Raw genomic sequence first — 24,420 nt, 5'->3', positions numbered from 1 at the left:
CAGTGATCCAGCAGGGATGTGATCATATCCCTGACCACCAGCCCAGCCCTCCTGGATCGTTTGCCTCTAGTAAGTCTCCATGACAACAGCTGTCTAACACAGTTCTCTCTTATTTGCCATAGACTGGATATGTGCCTCAAATTCCTAGGTTGGAATCTAATCCCCAGAGGGATAGTGTTTTGGAGGTAGGCAGGGGCTTAGGGCTGATTCGCGCATGAAGGTAGGGCCCTCATGAATGGGATTAGTGCCCTTGTGAGTGAGACCCCAGAGAGCTTCCTTGTCCTTCCACCATGTGAGGTGACAGTGAGAAGACAGCTGTCGTTAAGGAAGTGGGTCCTCACACAGGGAATCTGCCGGGACCACGGCTTGGCCTTCAGCCTCCAGAGCTGGGAGAGGTGAATGTCGTTGTTAATCAGCAGGACAGAAACACAAACAGGGTTTCTTGAACCAGTTTTCCCTCCTCTTCTTCAGGGCCTTCGCCAAGAAGCAGCAGCAGCTGAGTGCCCTGAAGGTGCTGCAGCGCAACTGTGCTGCGTACCTGAAGCTGCGGCACTGGCAGTGGTGGCGCGTCTTCACCAAGGTGGGCGCCTGGCTCCCCGGACAGCAGGCGGGGCCAGGGGGAGCCCCGGGGGGTAGCGGGGATGCAGCATTGGGTGTGCATTGTTGTCCTAGGTAAAACCACTCCTACAAGTCACTCGCCAAGAGGAGGAGCTCCAGGCCAAAGATGAAGAGCTGCTGAAGGTGAAAGAGAAGCAGACAAAGGTGGAAGGGGAGCTGGAGGAGATGGAGAGGAAGCACCAACAGGTACGGCTCGCCAGCTCCCACATGGCCCTGCGTGAAGATGCTCGTTCCTGCTGGTAGGAACCGCCCAGCGAATTATCAGTAAACAGCGTCTTACTTTATGTGTATTTTCCACTCCTTTCCAAAGCATAGCCGTTTGAACCTAGAGGGAGCAGATGCCCTAGGCCAGGCATTGGGATTTCTATACATAGGGATCAGCTTGACCTCCTGCACGTTTGCCTCAGTCACTCTTTGACACACAGGTGATCACACTTGCTCTCAGGTGTGTGTTTAACACCTGTGAGACTCCTCCTGGTATTGTCACCTTCTGTGGCTCACGAGGGAAACAGAAAAAAGTAAAAGGATGAGATTGTTCAAGGCCCCCACCTGCCTCTTCTCCAGCCACAGTGGTCGTGAGTCCACATCCTGTTCTTAGGAACTGTGCTTCATGGACAGAGCAGAGACTTGGGAAGTGTTTGTGGTTGAAATGACAGGACTGATGTGTTCAGGGGCAAAAACTAATAATAGAGGCCAGAATATATATGTATGTGTGTATGTGTATATATGTGTGTGTATATATATAGTCACTGTCTTTGTGCTAACTTGATAGCATTGACAGTATTTCCCTCCAATTCCTTGGCCCTTTTGTGAATTACCTTAATAGTAAGAACAGGAGTTCTTAAAATAGCATGAATTTAATGTGTATTATTCAGGATAACTTGAGACAACAAAAACAACCCATAATGTTTTCATTCAGGTTATTTTGCTTGCACTGAAGACATATTTTGAAAGTGTTGTCCGTGATACTATATATGTTGAACCCTGGGTTTCTTTGGGGACGTGCCCTGCCCACTGCAATCCTTCCAGTGACCGTCCCTTGTGCTAACCAGCCAGTCACAGCAGTGGGCACTTTGTTGTGATTGCAGCTGCTGGAGGAGAAGAATATCCTGGCAGAGCAGCTGCAGGCAGAGACTGAGCTCTTTGCTGAAGCAGAGGAGATGAGGGCCAGACTTGCTGCTAAGAAGCAGGAATTAGAAGAGATTCTCCACGACTTGGAGTCTAGGGTAGAAGAAGAAGAAGAAAGAAACCAAATCCTCCAAAATGAAAAGAAGAAAATGCAAGCACACATTCAGGTACCGGTGGCCGGTCTCATAGGATTCCAGTCTGGGTTTTCCAAGTGTATCTGTTGAGTGAATAGATTTTGTGGGTTTGGATTCTCGTGTCCACTGAGGAGCAAGAGGAGCCTAAGTGATAAGTCCCCACCCTTAAAAGATGACCAACATTCGAACCACACATGTACTGGGTTCCTTCAAACACAGATTTGTTCTTTTGAATGGGACTCTTTCTTTTTTTCCCCTTATGTTCTTAACACCTTACAGGATGCAGAGTGATTCAGAGGAGAAACATCCCAGGGTTTGTGGGGGCTGAGGTTGTCCTTGTCCTTTGTATTACCATTAATACAATTAATTCCACTGCTCACTCCAGTCATTAGTGAGGCACCTGCGAGGTGGTTTGGTCCTAAGAAATGCTCAGTGCTGATGCAGGAGGTGGCCAGGAATCAGAATAAGCCACAGAGCCACCCTTTCTGGTAACTGCTTTATTTATTTATTTGGCTGTGCTAGGTCTTAGTTGTGGCATACAGGATCTGGTTCCCTGAGCAGGGATTGAACCCAGGCCCCCTGAATTGGGAGTGTGGAGTCTTAGCCAGTGGACCATCAGGGAAGTCCCTGGCAGCTACTTCCTTACGGAGATCGAGCTGCCCTCACATGAAGCACAGCTCTCTCTCTGACTGAATACCCAGACGACTGATAGAGACAGCAGTAACTGTGCCTGCACCCTGCAGCTCACCCACTGCTTTTTCTCCTTGAACCTCACCCCAGCTTATCCAGTATGGCCTTGAGCATCAGTGTTTCTATATCTAACACCACTTTTCATGGGTCTAGGGCCAGACTTGCTTTCTTCTAACTCTCTGCCTTAATTTTCCCATCACATAGGTTATCTTTGCAAAGCACAAACAATTCAGACATTTCTCAAAGCCATGAAAGAGACCATATTGTTTCCTTGACAAATACCCAGAATGGTAATTTATCCAGACTCTCTCCACTCTTCAACACGGACAGCTTTCAAGCATCCTCTAGTAGTTTGGCAGAGTAACACAAAAACTGTAAACAGTACACATTAATCCAGCATTTCTAGTTCTAGGACTTTATTCTAACCACAAATCAATGGAAGCCTACTTATTGTCTAACAATGGGGGATTCTTAAACTATGCTAATATACCATTTTAAATTAAAAAGATGTTTATTTTTACAGGTATTAATAACAGAGTTGTAAAAGAATATATACAATAAGCTCTAACTAAAAGTATTTCTACATAACCTGCAAACTTTATGTATGATTTTATAAGGGACTATGCAGAAGCCCTAGAGTAATATTCACCAGCAGTGGTGCATTCTGCTGGTATTATCGACAGTTTCCATCTGCTCTTCGTCGCAAGTGTGCTCAGTTCAGTGGTGTTACTTTACTCCGCTTGGGCTGAGCGTCTGTGTCGAGTTCACCGCGGTACTGTCAGCTTACTGTGTGCTTGCAGTTTTCCACAGTCGTTAATCTAGTGCGAAGGTTTCATTCCAAACCCAGTCGTGATAAACTTGAGCAATTATGTCGAGTCCTATTCTGATACATGTGTTTATTAGCTACACTCAGGCAAAGTATGGAATAAAGAGAAGCCATTGCAGTAAAACTGTGCGTACCTGCTGGAATCCCACCCAGTCTGGTGATGCGTTCACGCGGTGAACCTGGCGTGACCTGAGACAGCCCTTCCTCAACGACCTGTACTTTCTGCTGTTGTTTCTGAGTTCTCTTTCTCTGCTCTATCGGCCAGACATACGTAATAGAATAAATCAACACATTATTGACAGTGATTTTTGCATAAACTAACATTTGTGGCCGATGATTTGTTATGTAAATGGATATGAGTGAAACACTCGGGTTGGTAACGTTTGGGTACCCAAATACATATAAATACATCTCTGATCAATGAGGTAGTATGTGTTTGATATAGTTTTACTACATTATTCATATTTCCCTGTGTTAACTGTTCTAAAATATGAGTTGTAATTGCTATATGTTACTCCATTTTACAAATATACCCACTTTTAATTATGAAGGCTTTAAGTATGTTCATAACACCTCAATATGATAACACTTTGCTACAGGTTTTTAAAAAAGACACATATGACTTTTCCTGAAATTGCCTTTTAAAAGAAATGCTCTTTTTCAGAGCAGCTGTTTTTCCCATACTGGCTTCTAGCAGGATTGATCCACTTTGTACTTAACCTATAGTGGATACAAGTGTCTGTTTCACATAATTACATTTTACATTTAAAAAAATATCCCTGCTATTTTGAAAATCAAAACTTGGTATTTTGTTGTGACCTGAACTCCATGATGGTTGGTGTGTACGGAGTCTCGTGGAGGAAGCAGGGAGACTGACCACATGGCTTCTTTACCAGGACCTGGAGGAGCAGCTAGATGAGGAGGAGGGGGCTCGCCAGAAATTGCAGCTGGAGAAGGTGACAGCGGAGGCCAAGATCAAGAAGATGGAAGAAGAGATTCTGCTTCTGGAGGACCAGAACTCCAAGTTTATCAAAGTAAGGGAGTATTTCCATTGAAGAGCTGATCTGAGAATATGGAAAATACTTAATGTCAACGCTCTCAGGAAATTCTTGGGATTTCATTTACTCACTTTTCTCTCTTAAGTCTCTCTGGATTTATAGTCTGTACTACACAGACTATAGATGTCTGAAGGCAGAAACTATTTCACTTTCTAAATTGACCAGACAGCCTCATAATCTCTGAGATGGTTTAACCTGCACGTGGATCCCTCACCTTGATCCCCTCTGTATGGTCACTGATCGAGCACTGGCTGTGGGGCTATGCAGGCCGAGCCCCGGGGGTTGTCCCACAAGAAGTGGTCCGTCCTTTTCTGCCCTTTTTTGGAATATACAGTCTGCTGGGGGAGATAGTGCCATATTATTAATACTTGTTTCCTAAGTAACAGTCAAATCCAGCTGTCATTTCAAATGCCTTTTCTGAAGCTGTTTTTCTTGTTCAGGAAAAGAAACTCATGGAAGATCGCATTGCAGAGTGTTCCTCTCAGCTGGCTGAAGAGGAAGAAAAGGCAAAAAACTTGGCTAAAATCAGGAATAAGCAAGAAGTGATGATCTCGGATTTAGAAGGTTAGTGTTTGGGGGTTAGAGAAATTGTAGGACTACGACATGTTAGTCTTTAGGATTTTACTTACATCAGTGAAGTGAAAGTTGCTCAGTGGTGTCTGACTCTGCAACCCCATGGACTGTACTGTCCATGGAATTCTCCAGGCCAGAATACTGGAGTGGGCAGCCTTTCCCTTCTCCCGGGGATCTTCCCAACCCAGGTCTCCCTCATTGTGGATGGATTCTTTACCAGTGGAGCCACCAGGGAAGCCCAAGAATATGAGAGCGGGTAGCCTATCCCTTCTCCATTTTCCCGACACAGGAATCAAACTCGGGTCTCCTGCATTGCAGATGGATTCTTCACCAACTGAGCTATCAGGGAAGCCCAGATAACTTATAGCAGAACATGCCATAACAGTAAATGTACATGAGGACTGCTCATCAGTTAGGGTTTACTAGACTAGACCTCTTACATGGGATTGTCATCTGCCTAGTCACGAAATACTAATACTTATGATGGAAAGGCACTAAATCATCTTTAAACTTGCACTTTTTAAAGTCAGTTTCTGTGGTAACACACACTGCCCTTTGGTGGACACAGCTGGGACCTAAGTCAAGTTGGAGCCATGCAGGCTGTTGAACTTGTATGTGTTTAAACGCTGTGTTAAGGTGCCTGGTTCTCACTTCACAAAGGGACAACTGCTGACACAGAAATGGGCAGAGACAGGAGAGTATGTGGAGATTGGCAGTGTCTCGCTCTGATGGCCCAAGTCATGTCAGGAAATGCTATAATTTTTTGCAAAATCTGAATCATTGCCTTCTGCAAAAGAAACATCAGGGTGGAAGTTAAGTTAGAAGGAGCACAGAAACCCTCCCTTTGACCAGCAGCTGCCCACAAGTGTCTGAGGGAGGAAGAGTGTAGCTCCAATCACCCTGCTGTCCCCAGATCTTTCATAAGCGGAGGAAATAAGTGGTTTCTAGAAAATATTTGGGATTTTGTTGTCCTCATTCTCAGCATGAGATTCTTCCCATAAACCATTCTTACCCGCAGATGATACTAAGGCAGCAACAGGCTTTAGAATACAGTGACTTGTTTTCGACTTTAACCAGTCTATGTTTTGAATGTGTCCCTATGGAGTGATGTTCACTGTGTTGAAGAGCTTCTTGTATCTTGCCCTAAGAGCGCTTAAAGAAGGAGGAGAAGACACGCCAGGAGCTGGAGAAAGCCAAAAGGAAACTGGACGGGGAGACCACAGACCTGCAAGACCAGATCGCCGAGCTCCAGGCGCAGATCGACGAGCTTAAGATCCAGGTGGCCAAGAAAGAGGAGGAGCTGCAGGGCGCCCTGGCCAGGTGTGCCCTAGACACGTGGCTTCCAGGTTGTTAGGGTGACATAAGGACCTGGGGAACTTGGGAGCCTTTGTGTCAAGGCAGCCAGAAAAGCTCATCAGCCTTTCTTGGTATTTATATTCAAAAATCATGAGTTGTATCATGAAATCCTTGGAAATCCACACCAGATCAAATGGTTTTAACCATATCAAATATTCTGGTTTCTGTACATTATAACTTGTAAAAACCATATGTTTTACAAGTTTCGAGGAAATCACTTTTCAGGAATTAAATCCTTCCCTCCTGCGTCTAGTACAGTTTGCTGTTCAGTCCTTAACCATTCAGTTATAGAATGGAAGTCATATAGTTACACCTGATATTTCATTTCCTTATCAAGATAACTATTAATATTTGACTGTTTATACTTTATTATGATCAGGAAAATCTTAGAAATTCTTCTCTGCAATTGCTGTTGGTCTCTGGCCCCTTAGCAGGTGACTGCTTAGAACCCAGAACTACAGTTCTCCAACCCCGTAATGCATCAGCGTCCCACCTCCCCCAGTCAGAACTCCACCTACACTGAGCCCCGCACGTGAGCAGAAAGGTGCACCAGAGGAACTAGAAGCATAGGGTGGAGGGAATGAAGGTGGTGGCTCTGCGTAATTAGAGGAACAGTTTGCTTGAGGAAATTTTTAAATACTATAATCATTAAAGTGAAAAGGTCCTACCTTTTCATGCCCATGAGCCCTTTGGACAGGGCCTAAGCCCCATCCCATTAGCAGCTCTGGGCCCTTGAGCCGCTCCTGGGTGCAGCCACCCCTGCCCGAGCCGTGACTGAGGGTGGAGGGCTGTGTGATGGGGCCCCTATGGGAGGAGTCCCCGGGCGCCGGCTCTGAGTGCCTCCCGTGCCCGGGTGTCCTGCGCAGGGGTGACGACGAGACGCTGCACAAGAACAATGCGCTCAAAGTCGTGCGAGAGCTGCAGGCCCAGATCGCCGAGCTGCAGGAGGACTTTGAATCTGAGAAGGCTTCGCGGAACAAAGCAGAGAAGCAGAAGAGGGACTTGAGTGAGGAGCTGGAGGCACTCAAGACAGAGCTGGAGGACACGCTGGACACCACGGCGGCCCAGCAGGAACTACGGTGAGCGGGGGCCGGGCATGTCTTCCGTCCAGCAGCCTCTCTCCCTCCTGGAGACAACAGCAGGTGCAGCAGTAACCACACCTCCATCCAGCCTGTGGTAGGAGCACAGGCGTGCGGGTGGACGACACAGGGCGCATGGGGAGGGGTGACCAGAAAGCCCCATTGCTAGAGAAGCTGCTCACAGTGATGGACATGCCAGCCTGCTGGAAAACGTCATGTGAGATAGCCAGAGGAACCCACTCATATTTCGGACAAAAGCAGAACTGTGATAATAATCATTCGACTAACTCTGAGTTAATTTAATGTCTGTAGTACAAAACGAGAACAAGAAGTGGCGGAGCTGAAGAAGGCTCTCGAGGAGGAAACGAAGAGCCACGAGGCTCAGATCCAGGACATGAGGCAGAGGCATGCGACCGCCCTGGAGGAGCTGTCGGAGCAGCTGGAGCAGGCCAAGAGGGTAGGGGGCCGCGGGGCATGGCAGCGGCTGGGCTCTGAAAGCACACTGCTGGCCTGGGAGAGCTAGGCACCCCTGAGCTGGGTGGGTCAGCTCTGGTCGCCAGGCCTGGTCCTCTCAGTGTCTCCTCACTGACACCTGCTGACTCAGTGCAAAACCTCCAACAGTTGGTGTCCTGCCCTTGCTCACCTGGTGCCTCCCCCACCCCCATCCCCCCACCTCTGATCTGCCCCAGGCACCACACAGGGTGTCTGTCGCGTTTGTTCATTGTTCACGCTTCCATGTCTCCCCCCATATCTGTATCTGCTGTCCTGAGTGGTATGTTCCAGCAACAGACATCTTCACACTCAGAACAAGTGTTTTCATTCATTCATTCAACAGATGTGGACTGCACGCTCACTCAGTGTCAGCACAGTTCTCCAGATACCAGAGCAGTGCCCTCTGTGGCCTTCATTATAAAACTGCTAGTGAACTGTTTTTTCCTCCCCTCTCCTAGTTCAAAGCAAATCTGGAAAAGAACAAACAGGGCCTGGAGACAGACAACAAGGAGCTGGCGTGCGAGGTAAAGGTGCTGCAGCAGGTCAAGGCTGAGTCTGAGCACAAGAGGAAGAAGCTGGATGCCCAGGTCCAGGAGCTCCACGCCAAGGTCTCAGAGGGAGACAGACTCAGGGTGGAGCTGGCTGAGAAAGCCAATAAGTTACAGGTAGGCCTGAGAAACCATTCCCAGACATCACCCTCAGTGTTGGGCAGGGACTGACATTCAGGGGCACACAGGCAGCCCCCAGCTCCTTGTGTTGGTTCTCCCACTTAAAGCTCACATCACCCCCAGATGAGTCTGGTAGATGAGGACGTGACTAGCTCGACTGCCTCTGGGACTCAGCTGGCAGTTCTCAGGGGTAGAGCTGCAGGCAGGCAGCCCAGAGCCTTCCCCACCCTCTGTGGCCAAGACTGCTGTGTCTTCCACGTGCTGTCCCTTTGCTCATGTGATTGTGGACACTACTGGGTTGGTCAAAAAGATGCAGTTTTTCCATAACAGAATCACCACTCTTTTCTATCTGACTGCCATTGAAGGTAGTCTGATCTTTTATTCCTCCTTGCAGAATGAATTGGATAATGTCTCAACTCTTCTAGAAGAAGCAGAGAAGAAGGGTATTAAATTTGCTAAGGATGCAGCTGGTCTGGAGTCTCAGCTCCAAGACACACAGGTATTCTAGGGGTGGGGAGGGTGTTCATCAGAATTCTCCTGTTTCTGTCATCTGTGAGCTGGTGAAACACGCTCATCCCAGAACTGGCCTCTTATCACCTCTTTCTGATTTCCTGTTTTACTTTTATTTTAAACTATTTTGTACCACAAGCCTTGATGCTCAAGAGCCCTCCTCTGAGCTCATATCTAGAGCCTGTGTTTCCCTGTCTGTAGGTTGTGTGGGCGCCTGGCAGGGGGCTCTGGCCAGCCACTTGGGCGCTGCCTGGGTGTGGTTCACCAGGCAGCGGTCCTGTTGTACGCTCTTGCATTGCTAGCCATGTTAAATAAGATGGTTTTCTTACGGTTTTTGACCCATTCCACTGACCTGAGAGCAGCAGGAAGGGATTCAAGAAGTGGTGAAGGATGTGGGAAAGGGAAGCTTGCAGGGCCCTGGCCCTGGCTCCTGGGGGTGGTATTGCCATTGCTTGGAAACAGGATTGATTTTGTGGTGGTGTTTTTTGGCCACCACTCGGTTTTGGGGATCTTAGTTCCCCAACCAGGGATGGAACCCATGCCCTGGACAGTGACAAAGCTCAGAGTCCTAACCACTGGACCACCAAGGTATTCCCCAGTGAACAAGTTTAAAGTACTCTTGTATTAAGGGTGCTGTTTAAATGATCACATATGTTTTAAAATCACTTATTATCATCACTAGGTATTCCTCACACTCCGTTTTTTTAACAAGGACATGGTGGTTTGGGTAATGACTGTAACCTGAGTACTGACCTTCTATCAAAATGAACAGGAGCTTCTTCAGGAGGAGACACGCCAGAAACTGAACCTGAGCAGTCGGATCCGGCAGCTGGAGGAGGAGAGGAGCAGCCTCCAGGAGCAGCAGGAAGAAGAGGAGGAGGCCAGGAGGAGCCTGGAGAAGCAGCTGCAGGCCCTGCAGGCCCAGGTGCGTGAGGCCATGGGGACTGTGGGCCTCCACGTGTGTGTCATGTCCCTGTCCTGCTGGGTGGTTCCAGCTCCATTTGTGACAGTTAAGTGGGCCTTGTCCTAAGTGAAACCCCTTAAGTGTGTTTTCTTCAACCTCATCACACACTAACCCTGTGCTTGTTACAATGCTGGGAGATGTAAGGTTCCAGTCCATTCATTGTGTGTAGATGATTAGTGAAGAAGTTTATGGTCTAAGATTCATTGGCTCAGAGTCACAATGTATTGATTTGTTTTATTCTTCTCACAAGATAATGAAAACAAGTTTTACCTTTTTTCCTCAAATGTGAAATCCAGGTAAGTTCTTTAATGTTGATCTTTTTTCCTTTAGTTGACAGATACCAAGAAGAAAGTAGATGATGACCTGGGGACAATTGAAAGTTTGGAAGAAGCCAAGAAGAAGCTCCTCAAGGATGTGGAGGTGCTGAGCCAGCGCCTGGAGGAGAAGGCCCTGGCCTATGACAAGCTGGAGAAGACCAAGACCCGCCTGCAGCAGGAGCTGGATGACCTGCTGGTAGACCTGGACCACCAGCGCCAGATCGTCTCCAACTTGGAGAAGAAACAGAAGAAGTTTGATCAGGTGGGGCCCACACTCCCAACCCCAGGCTCCAAGGCCAGCACCCCACGTTTCCTCCTGCCACAGCCCTCACTTTCATCATTTGGGTTTGAAATAATCCCTTATTTAAAACAAGGTGTATTTGTAGCAAAACTGGAAAAAGTCCAGTATAAAGGAGGAAATAGGAGAACACCCATGATCTAGTGGTATTCTCCACTATAAGTCAGATATGCAGCAAATGAGAGAAGTCCAACATTGATCTTTGCTGTTTCCTGACGCCATCCCGTGTAGCTGTTAGCAGAAGAGAAGAACATCTCTGCCCGCTACGCAGAAGAGCGCGACCGGGCGGAGGCAGAGGCCCGAGAGAAGGAGACCAAAGCCCTGTCCCTGGCCCGCGCCCTGGAGGAGGCCCTGGAGGCCAGGGAGGAGGCTGAGCGACAGAACAAGCAGCTGCGGGCAGACATGGAGGACCTCATGAGCTCCAAGGACGACGTGGGCAAGAACGTGAGTGCCAGGGCCCAGGCCGTTACAGGGGCAGCGGCTCTGGGAAGGGCCAGCCCAGAGTGACGTGGATGAGGTGGTCTCAGCCCATCAGGTCAGGGTCTCCTGGGATGAGCTGTCAGGTTTTCTCCTGTCTGTTCCCGGTTACCTGCACCAAAGCCAGGCAGGGCATTCGTGTCGTTTTCATGGACCCTCCCCACCGTAACCTGCATCCTTGCGGGGGCCTTGTGAATGGAGAGTTTCATGGGTGGTTATCAAAACCAAGTATCAGAAGTTGCCTCAGATTGAGGGCAGTGGGGTCTGTCTCCTGCACAGAGTGGGGAACCTGGAGAGGAGCCAGGAGGACCCCTTACCCCCGAGCTGCACACGCCTTCCCCGATGCCGCCATGATGTTTGTCCAACCTGTATCCCTCCCTTAGTGTCGGAGGTTTGAGGAGAGCGATGGGGACCCAGGGCTGGAGATCAGAACAGGTTCAGCGTTTGACTCTCCCCCAGCTCCATTCAGCCTCTCCACATTTCCTCTTGTGTCCAGTGGACATGATACTTAGGTATTTCATGAAGCTGCTACAGATGTGCTCTGAAAAACACAGTCCTCTCTAAAAATAAACTCTCATTTTCCTGGGACATGGGCCATCTGGCCATATAATGAGGGTGTGGGACTGCCCTTCCTGCTGAATCTTCTACAGCCCAGTGAACAAGAGCCCCCTAGCATAGAAATGGCCAGGATTACATAGTAAAGTGCAAAGAGAAAATTGCAGCACTGAGTCCGTCTTCTTGTTCCTTATTGGTTTTCTCTAGAATAAACGATAGTCACACATTCTTTCCAAAAACATTTCCTCTGTGCCTGTGAAGTGCCAAGTAGCAAGAGACACAGGCCTCCTCACGTCCTAAGGCATCTTCTGTCCTCAGGAGAACCGACATGGCCATGAACTCCAAAGGGACACATAATAATAGTGCCTGCACGTGCCTGCCTGAATGTTGTCTCTGAGATCAAAGGGAACATGACGGGGAGCACCCAGCACAGTGCTGGGCACAGAGAACTTAGTAAATGTGTGCATGGTGGGAATCTCTGTCCAAAGAAAGGTCAGACCTCTTTCTCGCTGTACCCTGCTTCCTAGGACTCACACACCTTCATATTTAAAAATCTGCACACGTGCATTTTCAAAACAAATGATCTTCACCACAGCAAGAGGGAGGTGCTGTGAGACCGCAGGCCAGTGGCCAGTCAACAGGCCATTGCCCTGACAACATGCTCTTTGACTGATCATCAGCTTTTAGAGATCTCTCGGCTACATGATCCGTGGTAGAGCACACGTGCATGATGTCAGGCCTGTCATTCAGATGGTGCACTCTGAGATCACTGGTGCAGCGGCTGGGTCAGGGTGGGGAGATTCCTTGGGCAGGGGTTGGCTATATAATAGAAACTACTGTCCATGCATGTCCCTCCAAGGGTCATAACCTGTGCTTCTTCCTGTGGTCTAGGTTCATGAACTTGAGAAATCCAAACGGGCCCTAGAGCAGCAGGTGGAGGAAATGAGGACCCAACTGGAGGAGCTGGAAGATGAGCTCCAGGCTACAGAAGACGCCAAGCTTCGCCTAGAGGTCAACATGCAAGCCATGAAGGCCCAGTTTGAGAGAGACTTGCAGACCAGGGATGAGCAGAACGAGGAAAAGAAGCGGCTGCTCATTAAACAGGTAGATCTTAGAGGTGTGCCCCCAGAATGGGCCCTTGTTTGTGCTCAAAGACCAGTTTTTGGCCAGTGATATTTGCGTTGGAAAATAGTAGCTGGAGGAAATTTATTGGGTCATATAACTTTATCTTTAAAATATAATGTAATTGGTTTTGATTTCCTATTTCTCAGATTGTCATTACTACTTAAAACCCAGTGAGCGTCCAGGGACATGTAGTCAGGTTCAAGTTCTGGGAGTCTTACAAGTGTCAGTAAAGGGAAGAATCAGTACATACCTGACAAGGTGATTCAGAATATTCTGAAGGTCAGATTGCATGTCCTCTTTAAACCACTCTTTAAAGGGAAAACTCTAGATATTTACATTTTTGTTATTTGAAAACATTGCTTGGGCACTTAACAATTTATATACTTTTCTGAGTGCATTTAAACTTCTAATTTAAAATTTTAAAGTGAAACATTCCCAAGGGCTTCCCTGATAGCTCAGCTGGTAAAGAATCCCCCTGCAATGCAGGAGACCTGGGTTTGATCCCTGGGTTGGGAAGATCCCCTGGAGAAGGGAAAGGCTGCCCACTCCAGTATTCTGGCCTGGAGAATTCCATGGACTGTATAGTCCGTGGGGTTGAAAAGTCTCAGACATGACTGAGCGACTTTCACTTTAACATTCCCTTGGAGTTCATGGTATCAAGTCTTGGATCTGGGACACTTTCTTATTTTTGGTCCACTAACATTTTATTAGCCACTTATTGCTAGATAACAGATTAGCTCAAGCTTAGTGACTTAAAACAGCACACATTAAATGAGTTTCTGTGAGTTGGGAATTCTGAAGCAGCTTATTAGCAGGGAGGATCCATCATCTGAAGGGCTGACTGGGGCTGGAGGGAGTGCATCCAGGCTGTTTGCCCATGTGGTTGACACATGGGCCCCTCTGCTGGGGCTGGGGTGTCCCTGTGCTGGGCAAGGGGGGAGCTTCCCTAGGAGCTTGTCTCGTGCCTTCCAATCTCATTGCATCACCCGGACTAGGAGCTTGAGATCAGGGGTTCTGCCTCCTTACACACTCTCGCCACAGTCAGTCAGTCAGTGGAAATGATTTGTACCAGGTGGAGATGTTTATAGACCTCTCTGTACAAATTCAGTTGCTAATAATAATAATCGCTTGGAGGCAGAGAGCCCCCGCCCTGAGTAAGTCGAGCCCCCACGGGGCTGTTCTCTGTGTGCGGATAACGGGTCTGACCGATGTATCCTGACACTGCCTGTCAGGTGCGGGAGCTTGAGGCAGAGCTGGAGGATGAGCGGAAACAGCGGGCCCTGGCTGTTGCCTCGAAGAAGAAAATGGAAATAGACCTGAAGGACCTGGAGGCTCAAATCGAGGCAGCTAACAAAGCAAGGGATGAAGTGATCAAGCAGCTCCGCAAACTCCAGGTGAGTGCCACCAGCCATCAGGGTGTGATGGTGGGGTCATCAGGCTCTGCTGAGACCACTAAGCACGACATGGCCCGTGATGCTGGAGAGAAGGCTCTGGGCAGCATCCAGCCACCATCATGCTGGCGGGCTCAGTGTTGCCACGTCACTGCTGCAGGGCACAGGGCCGCTGTCATCCTCAGCTGTAGGCTGGGGCCACAGGCCATAAGGATGGTACGTGTATAGCTCCAGTGTCTACCGGGTGGGCTTGGCCCCATTTGGATTGAGTGAGGTAGTTGCCTGGTGGGCACTCACTAAGGGACAAGCTCTTAGGGCTCTGAATAACATCTCGTGGTCAACTAAACACACAGGCACCCACTGAGAGTAGGTGGTGTCGACTTTGTTGACCAGGGCCGTGAGCCGCTCCTGCGGTTAGGGGGACATGGCAGGCCCACCTGCAGTGTGGTCTGCAGAAGCAGTCGTTGAGCAGCTCCATGTTGCTCCTCCTTCAGTTGCGCCTTTCTGTCCAGTCAGCATCGCTTTAGCTACTCAAAGAGCATGCTGGTTTTCACTGTCACAGTGACAAAGTGATTTCTGTAGTAACTTGCTGTATTGGCAGGATGTGATGGGCTCTCTCGTACAGGGACACACTTCTCTGGAGGGAAAGACAAAAGCTTTAGAAAATTTCCATTCCTTTGGCCTTGGTGATTCTGCATCTTCTTCCATTCTCTGGATTATCTATTCACTCCCTCATTGGTACTGTTTTACAGTGCAAGTTTTGATGGAGTTCAGATTATTTTTTCCTTTGTTTCTTCTGTTTTTACTATTTATGAAGCCACTACCTAATCCAGGGTCCTGAAGATTTAGTCTTGTGTTTTCTCCTAAGAGTTTTATGCAGTCCATGTAGTCACAGAGTCACACATGACTGAAGAGTTTTATACTTCTGGCTCTTTCTAAATCCATTTCAATTTTTATTATGTAGTTTGATATATGAACCGAATTTCATTCTTTGGGATATGGATATTCAATTGTCCCAGCACCATTTGTTAAAAAGATTTTCCCCATTGAAATTATCTTGGCCCTCTTGTCAGAAATCAGCTGACCACAGACTTGTGTCTATTTCTGGACTCTTAGTTCTATTCCTTGATCTCTATGTCTGTCCTGCCAGGACCGCACAGTCTTGATTACCGAGGCTTAAGGTTTTGCACTTGGGAAGTATGACTTCTCCAACTCTTTTTCATGACTGCTGTTCTGGGCTCCTTGCAGTTCCATTTAGGATCAGCTTGTCAGTTTCTGCCCCCGCCTCCCCTAAGCCAGCTTGGATTCTTATTTTACGTTGACTCGGTAGATCAATTTGTAGAGTATTACCATCCTCACAAAGGTATTGAGTTTTCCACGAACATGGCTGTCAGCCCATTTAGCTATTTGATTTTTTTCTATGATGCTTTATTTTAGTTTCTGGCATACAAGTCTTATACGTTAGCTAAATTTTACCCTTTTGATGCTAAGTGTAGCTGCTCTGTTACTATTTACAGTGTTTATAGTTAGTGTATTGAATTTCAATTATTTTTGTACAGTTGTCCCTCAGTGTCTGAGAGGGATTGGTTCTAGGACCAACCCCTCCACCCCCATGGATACCAAAATCCACCGATGCTTAAGTCCCTGATATAAAATGGTGTATTACTTGCATAAAACCTGTGAATATTTTCTCATATACTTTAAATCATCTCTAGTTTACTCATAACAACCTGATACAAGGTAATGGTTGCCCACGTGGCAAATTCAAGTTTTGCTTTTTGAAATTTTCTGAGAATGTTTTTCCCCTGAATATTTTTGATCCATTATTGGTTGAATCCATGGGTGTGGAGCTCAACTAGAATGGAGAACTAAGTGTATTGATTGATCCTGTATGCTGCAGCCTCACTGAACTTACTAGCTGTAACATTTTTTTAATGGACTCCTTAAGATTTTCTATACTTTTTCATTAGCAAATTGAGCTAAGTTTTATTTCTTCTTTTTCAATCTGGATATCTTTTATTTCCCTTTCTTGGCCTAAATGCTTTGACTAGCATTACATTGTTATACATTACAATGTATAATGTTATCCATTACATTGTTATACAGAAATAGCAAGGGCAAAAACATCCCTGTCTCATTGCTGATTGTAGGGAAAAGCATTCACTCTTTGACCATTAAGTATGATACTAGTTTTTCATTTCATTGATTCCCTTTATCAGGGTTGGGGAAGTTGCCTTAAGTTCATTGAGTGTTTTTATTTTATTGTTTGTTTTTATTCTTTTTTTTAAAGTTTTTTGAAATTTAACTGGAGGCTAATTACTTTATAATATTGTGGTGGTTTTTTGCCATACATTCACATGAATCAGCCATGGGTGTACATGTGTTCCCCATCCTGAGACCCTCCCTCCCCATCCCATCCATCAGGGTCATCCCAGTGCACCAGCCCTGAGCACCCTGTTTCATGCATTGAACTTGGACTGGTGATCTGTCTCACATATGATAATACACGTTTCAATGCTGTTCGCTCAAATTACCCAACCCTCGCCTTCTTCCACAGAGTCCAAAAGTCTGTTCTTTACATCTGTGTCTCTCTTGCTGTCTCACATATAGGGTCATCATTACTGTCTTTCTAAATTCCATATATATGCGTTAATATATTGGTGTTTTTCTTTCTGACTTAACTTCGCTTTGTAGGCTCCAGTTTCATCCACCTCATTAGAACTGATTCAAATGCATTCTTTTTAATAGCTGAGTAATATTCCATTATGTATATGTACCATACCTTTCTTATCCATTCGTCTGCTGATGGACATCAAGGTTGCTTCCATGTCCTAGCTATTGTAAACAGTGCTGCAGTGGACACTGGGGTACACATGTCTCTTTCAATTCTGGTTTCCTCGGTTTGTATGCCCAGTAGTGGGATTGCTGGGTCGTATGGCAGTTATATTTCCAGTGTTTTAAGGAATCTCCACACTGTTCATAGTGACTGTACTAGTTTGCATTCCCACCAACAGTGTAAGAGGGTTCCTTTTTCTCCACACCCTCTCCAGCATTTATTGTTTGTAGACTTTTTGATAGCAGCCATTCTGACGTGTGAGATGGTACCTCATTGTGGTTTTGATTTGCATTTCTCTGATAATGAGTGATGTTGAGCATCTTTTCATGTGTTTGTTAGCCATCTGTATGTCTTTGGAGAAATGTCTGTTTAGTTCTTTGGCCCATTTTTTGATTGGGTCGCTTATTTTTCTGGAATTGAGCTGCAGGAGTTACTTGTATGTTTTTGAGATTGTCAGTTGCTTCATTTGCTATTATTTTCTCCCATTCTGAAGGCTGTCTTTTCACCTTACTTATAGTTTCCTTCATTGTGCAAAAGCTTTTAAGTTTAATTAGGTCCCATTTGTTTATTTGTATTTATTTCCATTACTCTGGGAGGTGGGTCATAGAGGATCCTGCTATGATTTACATCAGAGTGGTTTGCCTATGTTTTCCTCTAGGAGTTTTATAGTTTCTGGTCTTACATTTAGATCTTTAATCCATTTTATTTCTGTGTATGGTATTAGAAAGTGTTCTAGTTTCATTCTTTTAAAAGTGGTTGACCAGTTTTCCCAGCACCACTTGTTAAAGAGATTGTCTTTTCTCCATTGTATATTCTTGCCTCCTTTGTCAAAAATATGGTGTCCATAGGTGTGTGGATTTATCTCTGGGCTTTCTATTTTGTTCCATTGATCTATGTTTCTGTCTTTGTGCCAGTACCATACTGTCTTGATGACCGTTGCTTTGTAGTATAGCCTGAAGTCAGGCAGGTTGATTCTTCCAGTTCCATTTTTCTTTCTCAAGATTGCTTTGGCCATTTGAGGTTTTTTTGTATTTCCATACAAATTGTGAAATTATTTGTTCTAGTTCTCTGAAAAATACCATTGGTAGCTTGATATGGATTGTATTGAATCTATAGATTGCTTTGGGTAGTATATTCATTTACACTATATTGATTCTTCTGATTGATGAACATGGTATATTTCTTCATCTATTTGTGTCATCTTTGATTTCTTTCACCACTGTTTTATAGTTTTCTATATATAGGTCTTTTGTTTCTTTAGGTAGATTTATTCCTAAGTATTTTATTCTTTTCATTGCAATGGTGAATGGAATTGTTTCCTTAATTTCTCTGTTTTCTCATTGTTAGTGTATAGGGATGTAGGGATTTCTGTGTATTAATATCCTGCAGGTTTACTATATTCATTGATTTAGCTCTAGTTATTTTCTGGTGGAGTCTTTAGGGTTTTCTATGTAGAGGAGCATGTCATTTGCAAACAGTGGGTTTTACTTCTTTTCCAATCTGGATTCCTTTTATTTCTTTTTCTTCTCTTGTTGCTATGGCTAAAACTTCCAAAACTATGTTGAATAGTAGTGGTGAGAGTGGTCATTCTTGTCTTGTTCTCCTGACTTTAGGAGAAATGCTTTAAATTTTTCACCATTGAGGGTAATGTTTGCTGTGGGTTTATCATATATGGCTTTTATTATGTTGAGGTATGTTCCTTCTGTGCCTGCTTTCTGGATGGTTTTTATCATAAATGAATGTTGAATTTTGTCAAAGATTTATTGAGTGTTTTTATATTGAAAGATATTAGATTGTTTCTGTGTCAGTTGAAGTGATCACATAGTTGTGTTGGATGTCAAATCAACCTTGAATTCCTCATATAAATCCCACTTGGCGGTGTTAATGGATCTTATTGGTTTCTATTTTGTTGAGCATTTTTGCATCTATATTCATAAAGGATATTGACTTGAATGTTTTCTTTTTCATCACTTCTACATACTTTTATAATAAATTCCTATTTTATAATCTGGGGGGAAAGGTATGTTTAAATAAGAATAAATACTACCCCAAAACTTGCCTCCTCCTTATGCTTAGGCTCAGATGAAGGACTACCAGCGTGAGTTAGAAGAAGCTCGTGCATCCCGGGATGAGATTTTTGCTCAATCCAAAGAGAGTGAGAAGAAACTGAAAAGCCTGGAAGCAGAAATCCTTCAGTTGCAGGAGGTTTGTGTGTTTGTTTATTCATCTATTTGCTTAACAAATATTTGCCCTTGGAATTTCTCTAAGACCAGATAAATACATTTCAGCGTTTTTGTAGCCAGTGTAACCTCACTGACCATTTTTAATGTGGTGCTGGACCATCTTACTGCTTCACTTGAGCAAAGTGGTCCCATTTGATACTGTTCTACCTGACTAAAGACAGAGAGGTCGAATAGTGTATTTCTCAAATCTGTTTATAATTTGAGGCACACTTGGTACCTCAAGCAAGGTGGCAGCAGCCAGAGACACTGTCAGACCTCACATCTAAGGAAACTTAGCAGCCAGAGCTTACATGACAATCTGAACTCATTCAGGAACTTGCCTCATCCGAGCGAGCCCGCCGACATGCTGAGCAGGAGAGAGACGAGCTGGTGGACGAGATTGCCAACAGCGCCTCCGGCAAGTGAGTCTCCTGAGCATGTGGGAAGGGGTGGGTGTCTCACTGGTCCTCACAGGCACTAAGTCAGCTACAGGGGTCATCTGGCATTGGGGAGTCAGTGGTTGGTTTGCTCATCTGTTCAAAGTCTGGAGAGATGAGCATGAGATGCTGGGCCTCAGCCAACTGGCTGAAGCCCCGCCAGGTCACACCTCCCTGTACCAGTCACGTCCACACAGGTCTGCAGAAAAGGCCTTCAGAACCTATCTGGCCTCCATAGGACTGCACAGCCTTGCAGTGCAGGGCCTCGCTTTCACATTTGTTAGGTCTCTTTCCCTCGACATATGTTTCATTGAAAGTCAGATTTTGGAGTTTTTTTTTTACAATTAAAAGTTGCTTTCTCCATTTAAAGGCTGTCCTAAGGATCCATTGTGGTCATTTTCTAGTGTGCCATGAGGAGGAGCTGGCTTTGGATCTTGGTGCACTAGAGAACCTAGGGAACATCAGAATTTTTTGCACTTTTAAAGCTGACACTGGCTGTGGAGCAAAGCTGGAGGGCTACACAGCGATCCAGGTGCAAGATAGCGGGGCCTGGCCAGGTGGCAGGCCTGGGGATGGAGAGAAGTGGGCAGCGTGTTTGGAAGCAAAACCAACAGGACCGGGCAGATTGGGGTGGGAGGAGGAGAAAGAAAAATTAAGAATGCTTATGGCAGCACAGTGGGTGGAGGAGCCCTGGAGAGTTCTCTATGCTGAGTGTCGCCGCCTCGGCTACAGGTCTGCACTGCTGGATGAGAAGCGGCGTCTGGAGGCTCGGATCGCACAGCTAGAGGAGGAGCTGGAGGAGGAGCAGAGCAACATGGAGCTGCTCAACGACCGCTTCCGCAAGACCACACTGCAGGTGGGTCTACCATGTCCCCTCACCCCAGGAGGGACTGTGCCATCCCCTGCACAACTGACCCATCTCCCCTTCAGGTGGACACGCTGAACACTGAGCTGGCGGCCGAGCGCAGCGCTGCCCAAAAGAGCGACAATGCGCGCCAGCAGCTGGAGCGGCAGAACAAGGAGTTGAAGGCCAAGCTCCAGGAGCTAGAGGGCGCTGTCAAGTCCAAGTTCAAGGCCACCATCTCTGCCCTAGAAGCCAAGATTGGGCAACTGGAGGAGCAGCTTGAGCAGGAAGCCAAGTAAGAGGTTTTCAGTGCTATAAGCCAAAAAAAGGTTTTTACGGTATCTCTGCTACAGACCAAGTCCAGGTTTATAGAGATGACACCAATGCCCCTTGTCCTAGGGGAGCTTCGTTGCACAAGGGCACATATAACCGGAGAGGCTGGTGTGAGCCCTCAGGGAACAATGGGCTCACCTGTCAGCTCTTCCCAGGTTCAGCTGAGGGCTAATCATGCTGTGTGTGCCCCATGATTTGCTGGTGCCATAGTTTACATCTCTGCCCAAGGCTGAGCCCAAGTTCACCGCATCACATGAAATGCTACAGTGTGTTGGCAGAGAAGAAATGCAATGTAACAAAAAAGACAAGTTTTTTCTCCTTTAGGAAGGGATTGCTCAACAGTTTCCATTCTGGTGTCATAAACCATTCTGAAATTTATGAGGAATTGCACAAAGCAGCTTTTGGGCAGGCATTTACATATATATTAGAATAGAATCTCAGATGGCCAGAGCTGGAGCAGACTTTCAACTTCACCCTCTTATTGAGGAGTTTGGGGGCCCAGAAACACAGGGTCTGTTGCCCAGAGTCCTCCCCAGCCTAGCATCTGAAACTTTGTCCCCCTGCTCTCAAACGTAACAGCTAAGGGTTTGTTTGTTGTTAGTTGTAATTGACATGACTTGGCCCTTTCAGCTGACTCCATCCTATCCATTTTTGCATAACATTTGTGAAGGAACAAAAGACCCTTTTGTGTTTTCAGTGGAGTTCTCCAAGTAAGTTAACTCTCCTTCCTTCACGTGGGACAGTGGAGGCCTGTCTAGAACATGGTGCCTTGACTCCTAACTGAAGTGGGGGGAACTGTTTCAGTGTTCAGCTGCTCTAGCATCTTAGTAAGTATGTGCTAAGTCGCTTCAGTCATATCCGACTCTTGGCGACCCTATGGACTATCCTGCTAAGCTCCTGTGTCCGTGGGATTCTCCAGGTAAGAATACTGGAGTGGGTTGCCTTGCCTCCCTCCGGGGAATCTTAGTCAGTGGTAGTGAGTGAGCAAGTGAGGTCGCTCAGTCGTGTCTGACTCTTTGCGACCCCGTGGGCTGTAGCCCATCAGGCTCCTCTGTCCAGGGGATTCTCCAGGCAAGAATACTGGAGTGGGTTGCCATTTCCTTCTCCAAGTCAGTGGGAAGTAATTTTAAATTGAAACAATAATTAAATTGAGTGTTTTGTTTTCCAGGCTAAAATGTTAGCTGATAAAGTAACCAACTAAGGTTTTTATTTCCAAAAACTCTACACTCAATGTAAGTGACCTTTGATCTTCAGAAGATCACTAAGGTGATAAATATCCACGCATGAGGGAATAATGCAGGTGTTCTGCCTATCAGCATTAGATTACGTTAAAGGCAATCCACAGTTCGACCAGAAGGGAGAAGTTTCTGGACTATGTTGATCATGATGATACAGGGTCCTGGAAAGCGCTCCAACGTGTGTCATCTTGTAGAAAAAAGGACTTAAAATATTTTCATTGCAAGAACTGTGAAAATGAACATGTTGATCATTTTCACAGGGAAAGAGCTGCCGCCAATAAACTAGTTCGTCGTACCGAGAAGAAGCTGAAAGAAATCTTCATGCAGGTTGAAGATGAACGCCGCCATGCTGACCAGTATAAAGAACAGGTAAGGAGAGAAGGCACCTAAAGGGAACATGTCTTCCACCCTGAATGCTGTACAGGAACACAGACAGAAGACCAGCCATGTTACTATGTGACTTGCTGACTTAGGAAGAAACTCTTACTTCTAGTGTTCCAGTACACATGCTGTTTCTTGTTCCTGCTGGTCACTCCTGAGTGCTGGGGATACAGAGGTGGTTAGGATGTAGCCCTGCCCCACAATACATGTTGAGAAGGGGTGGGCAAGAGCCTTGGGAAGGCTTGTAGTGGGGAGGCCTGAACTGATCTTAATTACCATGTTTCCTTCACTAGAGTAGACACTGCATGAGTGCAGAGATTTCTGCCTGTTTTACCTACCATCTTCTAAATGCCTAGAAAAGTTGTAGTTGGCAGTCAGAAGAGTTGACTCATTAGTAAAGACTCTCATGCTGGGAGGGATTGGGGGCAGGAGGAGAAGGGGATGACAGAGGATGAGATGGCTGGATGGCATCACCGACTTAAGTGAACTCCGGGAGTTGGTGATGGACAGGGAGGCCTGGCCTGCTGCAATTCATGGGGTCGCAAAGAGTCGGACACAACTGAACTGAATGTTGGCTGGGTGGAGAGGCAGATGCAGGAAGTAGTATGAAGGGAAGAAAAGGCGAGTGCACTGCACGTGGGACCCAAGTGGTCATCCTCGTCTGTGTCCAGGCATCTGTTTCCTAAGTGTCACGGCGTGTCAGCTCTGTACTGGCTGCAGCCTGGGGGGCTGTGCTCTCGCTCATCTGGGAGACCCGAGGATCCACTGCCTCTAGCCTAGAGCCTCCCCTCCCCATCCCAGGACCCAGCAACTCGGAGAGCAGTTCTGGGTGGGTGTGAACTGGACCGGCACGGTGTTGGCCAGTTTCTGTGGCTCAGGAGTGGGCGGGCTAGTGGTGGGCCAAGTTCTGACTTGGTTTTCCAGAGTGGCTTGGTACTTACCGTGTTGAAAGGAGGTGTAAAATGAACACACCATCTCCTGGGGGTGGAGATTATCTGTGTTGCTGGCTCTTCTGTGTTTTGTAGCAATAGCAGTTTCCTTTCATAATTCCATAGATCACTCGTGAAGATACCATTTTTCTGTAGAAAACTCAGGGATGAAAATTGGTTTTCAGTTGTTTGTAAGTTTCCTTTAGCCTAATATGCTGTGTAGACATGGTTGTGCAGAAATGGCAGGGGTGTGCACACACGTGTGGCCAGTGGGGCAGAGGCCTGTGCTGAAACATTCAGGACACAGCGATGTGAATTTGGATTCAGCGGTTTGGTTTGACTTGGTTCCTATAACTTCCTCGAGATGGAGAAGGCCAACGCCAGGATGAAGCAGCTCAAACGGCAGCTGGAGGAAGCAGAGGAAGAAGCCACACGTGCCAACGCATCTCGGCGCAAACTCCAGCGGGAACTGGACGATGCCACTGAGGCCAACGAGGGCCTGAGCCGCGAGGTCAGCACCCTCAAGAACCGGCTGAGGTGAGTGGCTCCAGACACTGGTTTTCTTGGCCATGTGTGAGGTCCTCCTTAGCATGTACCTGTTCAGGACTCCTGACCGTTGGTGGTCTGGAGAGCGGGGAAACAACAGGCCACTCAGTCACTGGCTCTGTGTTTACTCACGGCTTGTGTGCCAGCCCAGGAGTCTGTCCATGTCCCTCGTGGGCAGGGGCAGCCTCTCCATGGCAGACTTGATGCACCCCAGGACACAGGGAGCCAAGGGTTCTCCCTAGAAGGACAGCTTAGCACAGGTGTGGCCTGTGGGCTGGAGCCTGTCTGCCCTGCTGTCGTATGCTAAGAGTGGTGTTGACATTGATAAAGGTTGTAAAAAGACCAGCAGAGACCTTAGGAGGCCCGCAAAGCCTGCACAGAGAGCATTTCCTCTC

The 24,420-nt window shown here is 46.7% G+C and overlaps 1 protein-coding gene across 2 annotated transcripts in view; it reads left to right on the top strand.

The window, feature by feature from the left end:
* The window catches only part of MYH10 (myosin heavy chain 10), a 121,238-nt gene that overhangs the window by 94,923 nt on the left and 1,895 nt on the right, over positions 1-24,420 (top strand). For both annotated transcript variants that reach the window (XM_068976678.1, XM_068976677.1), the window contains 21 exons: positions 472-580; positions 673-804; positions 1,707-1,913; positions 4,293-4,430; positions 4,895-5,018; positions 6,176-6,347; positions 7,250-7,462; positions 7,775-7,919; positions 8,413-8,619; positions 9,017-9,121; positions 9,905-10,057; positions 10,427-10,675; positions 10,943-11,155; positions 12,635-12,847; positions 14,101-14,262; positions 19,172-19,300; positions 19,651-19,739; positions 20,487-20,610; positions 20,685-20,893; positions 22,430-22,538; positions 23,844-24,016. In XM_068976678.1, coding sequence (XP_068832779.1) covers positions 472-580; positions 673-804; positions 1,707-1,913; positions 4,293-4,430; positions 4,895-5,018; positions 6,176-6,347; positions 7,250-7,462; positions 7,775-7,919; positions 8,413-8,619; positions 9,017-9,121; positions 9,905-10,057; positions 10,427-10,675; positions 10,943-11,155; positions 12,635-12,847; positions 14,101-14,262; positions 19,172-19,300; positions 19,651-19,739; positions 20,487-20,610; positions 20,685-20,893; positions 22,430-22,538; positions 23,844-24,016 — 3,375 coding nt within the window. The remainder of the gene's footprint in view (positions 1-471; positions 581-672; positions 805-1,706; positions 1,914-4,292; positions 4,431-4,894; positions 5,019-6,175; positions 6,348-7,249; positions 7,463-7,774; positions 7,920-8,412; positions 8,620-9,016; positions 9,122-9,904; positions 10,058-10,426; positions 10,676-10,942; positions 11,156-12,634; positions 12,848-14,100; positions 14,263-19,171; positions 19,301-19,650; positions 19,740-20,486; positions 20,611-20,684; positions 20,894-22,429; positions 22,539-23,843; positions 24,017-24,420) is intronic.

The sequence above is a fragment of the Capricornis sumatraensis genome, chromosome 8, assembly GCF_032405125.1.
Source record: "Capricornis sumatraensis isolate serow.1 chromosome 8, serow.2, whole genome shotgun sequence".
NCBI classification, from domain to species: Eukaryota; Metazoa; Chordata; class Mammalia; order Artiodactyla; family Bovidae; genus Capricornis; species Capricornis sumatraensis.
Note: the sequence above shows the minus strand (reverse complement) of the source record. Positions and strands in the feature narration are given on the sequence as shown.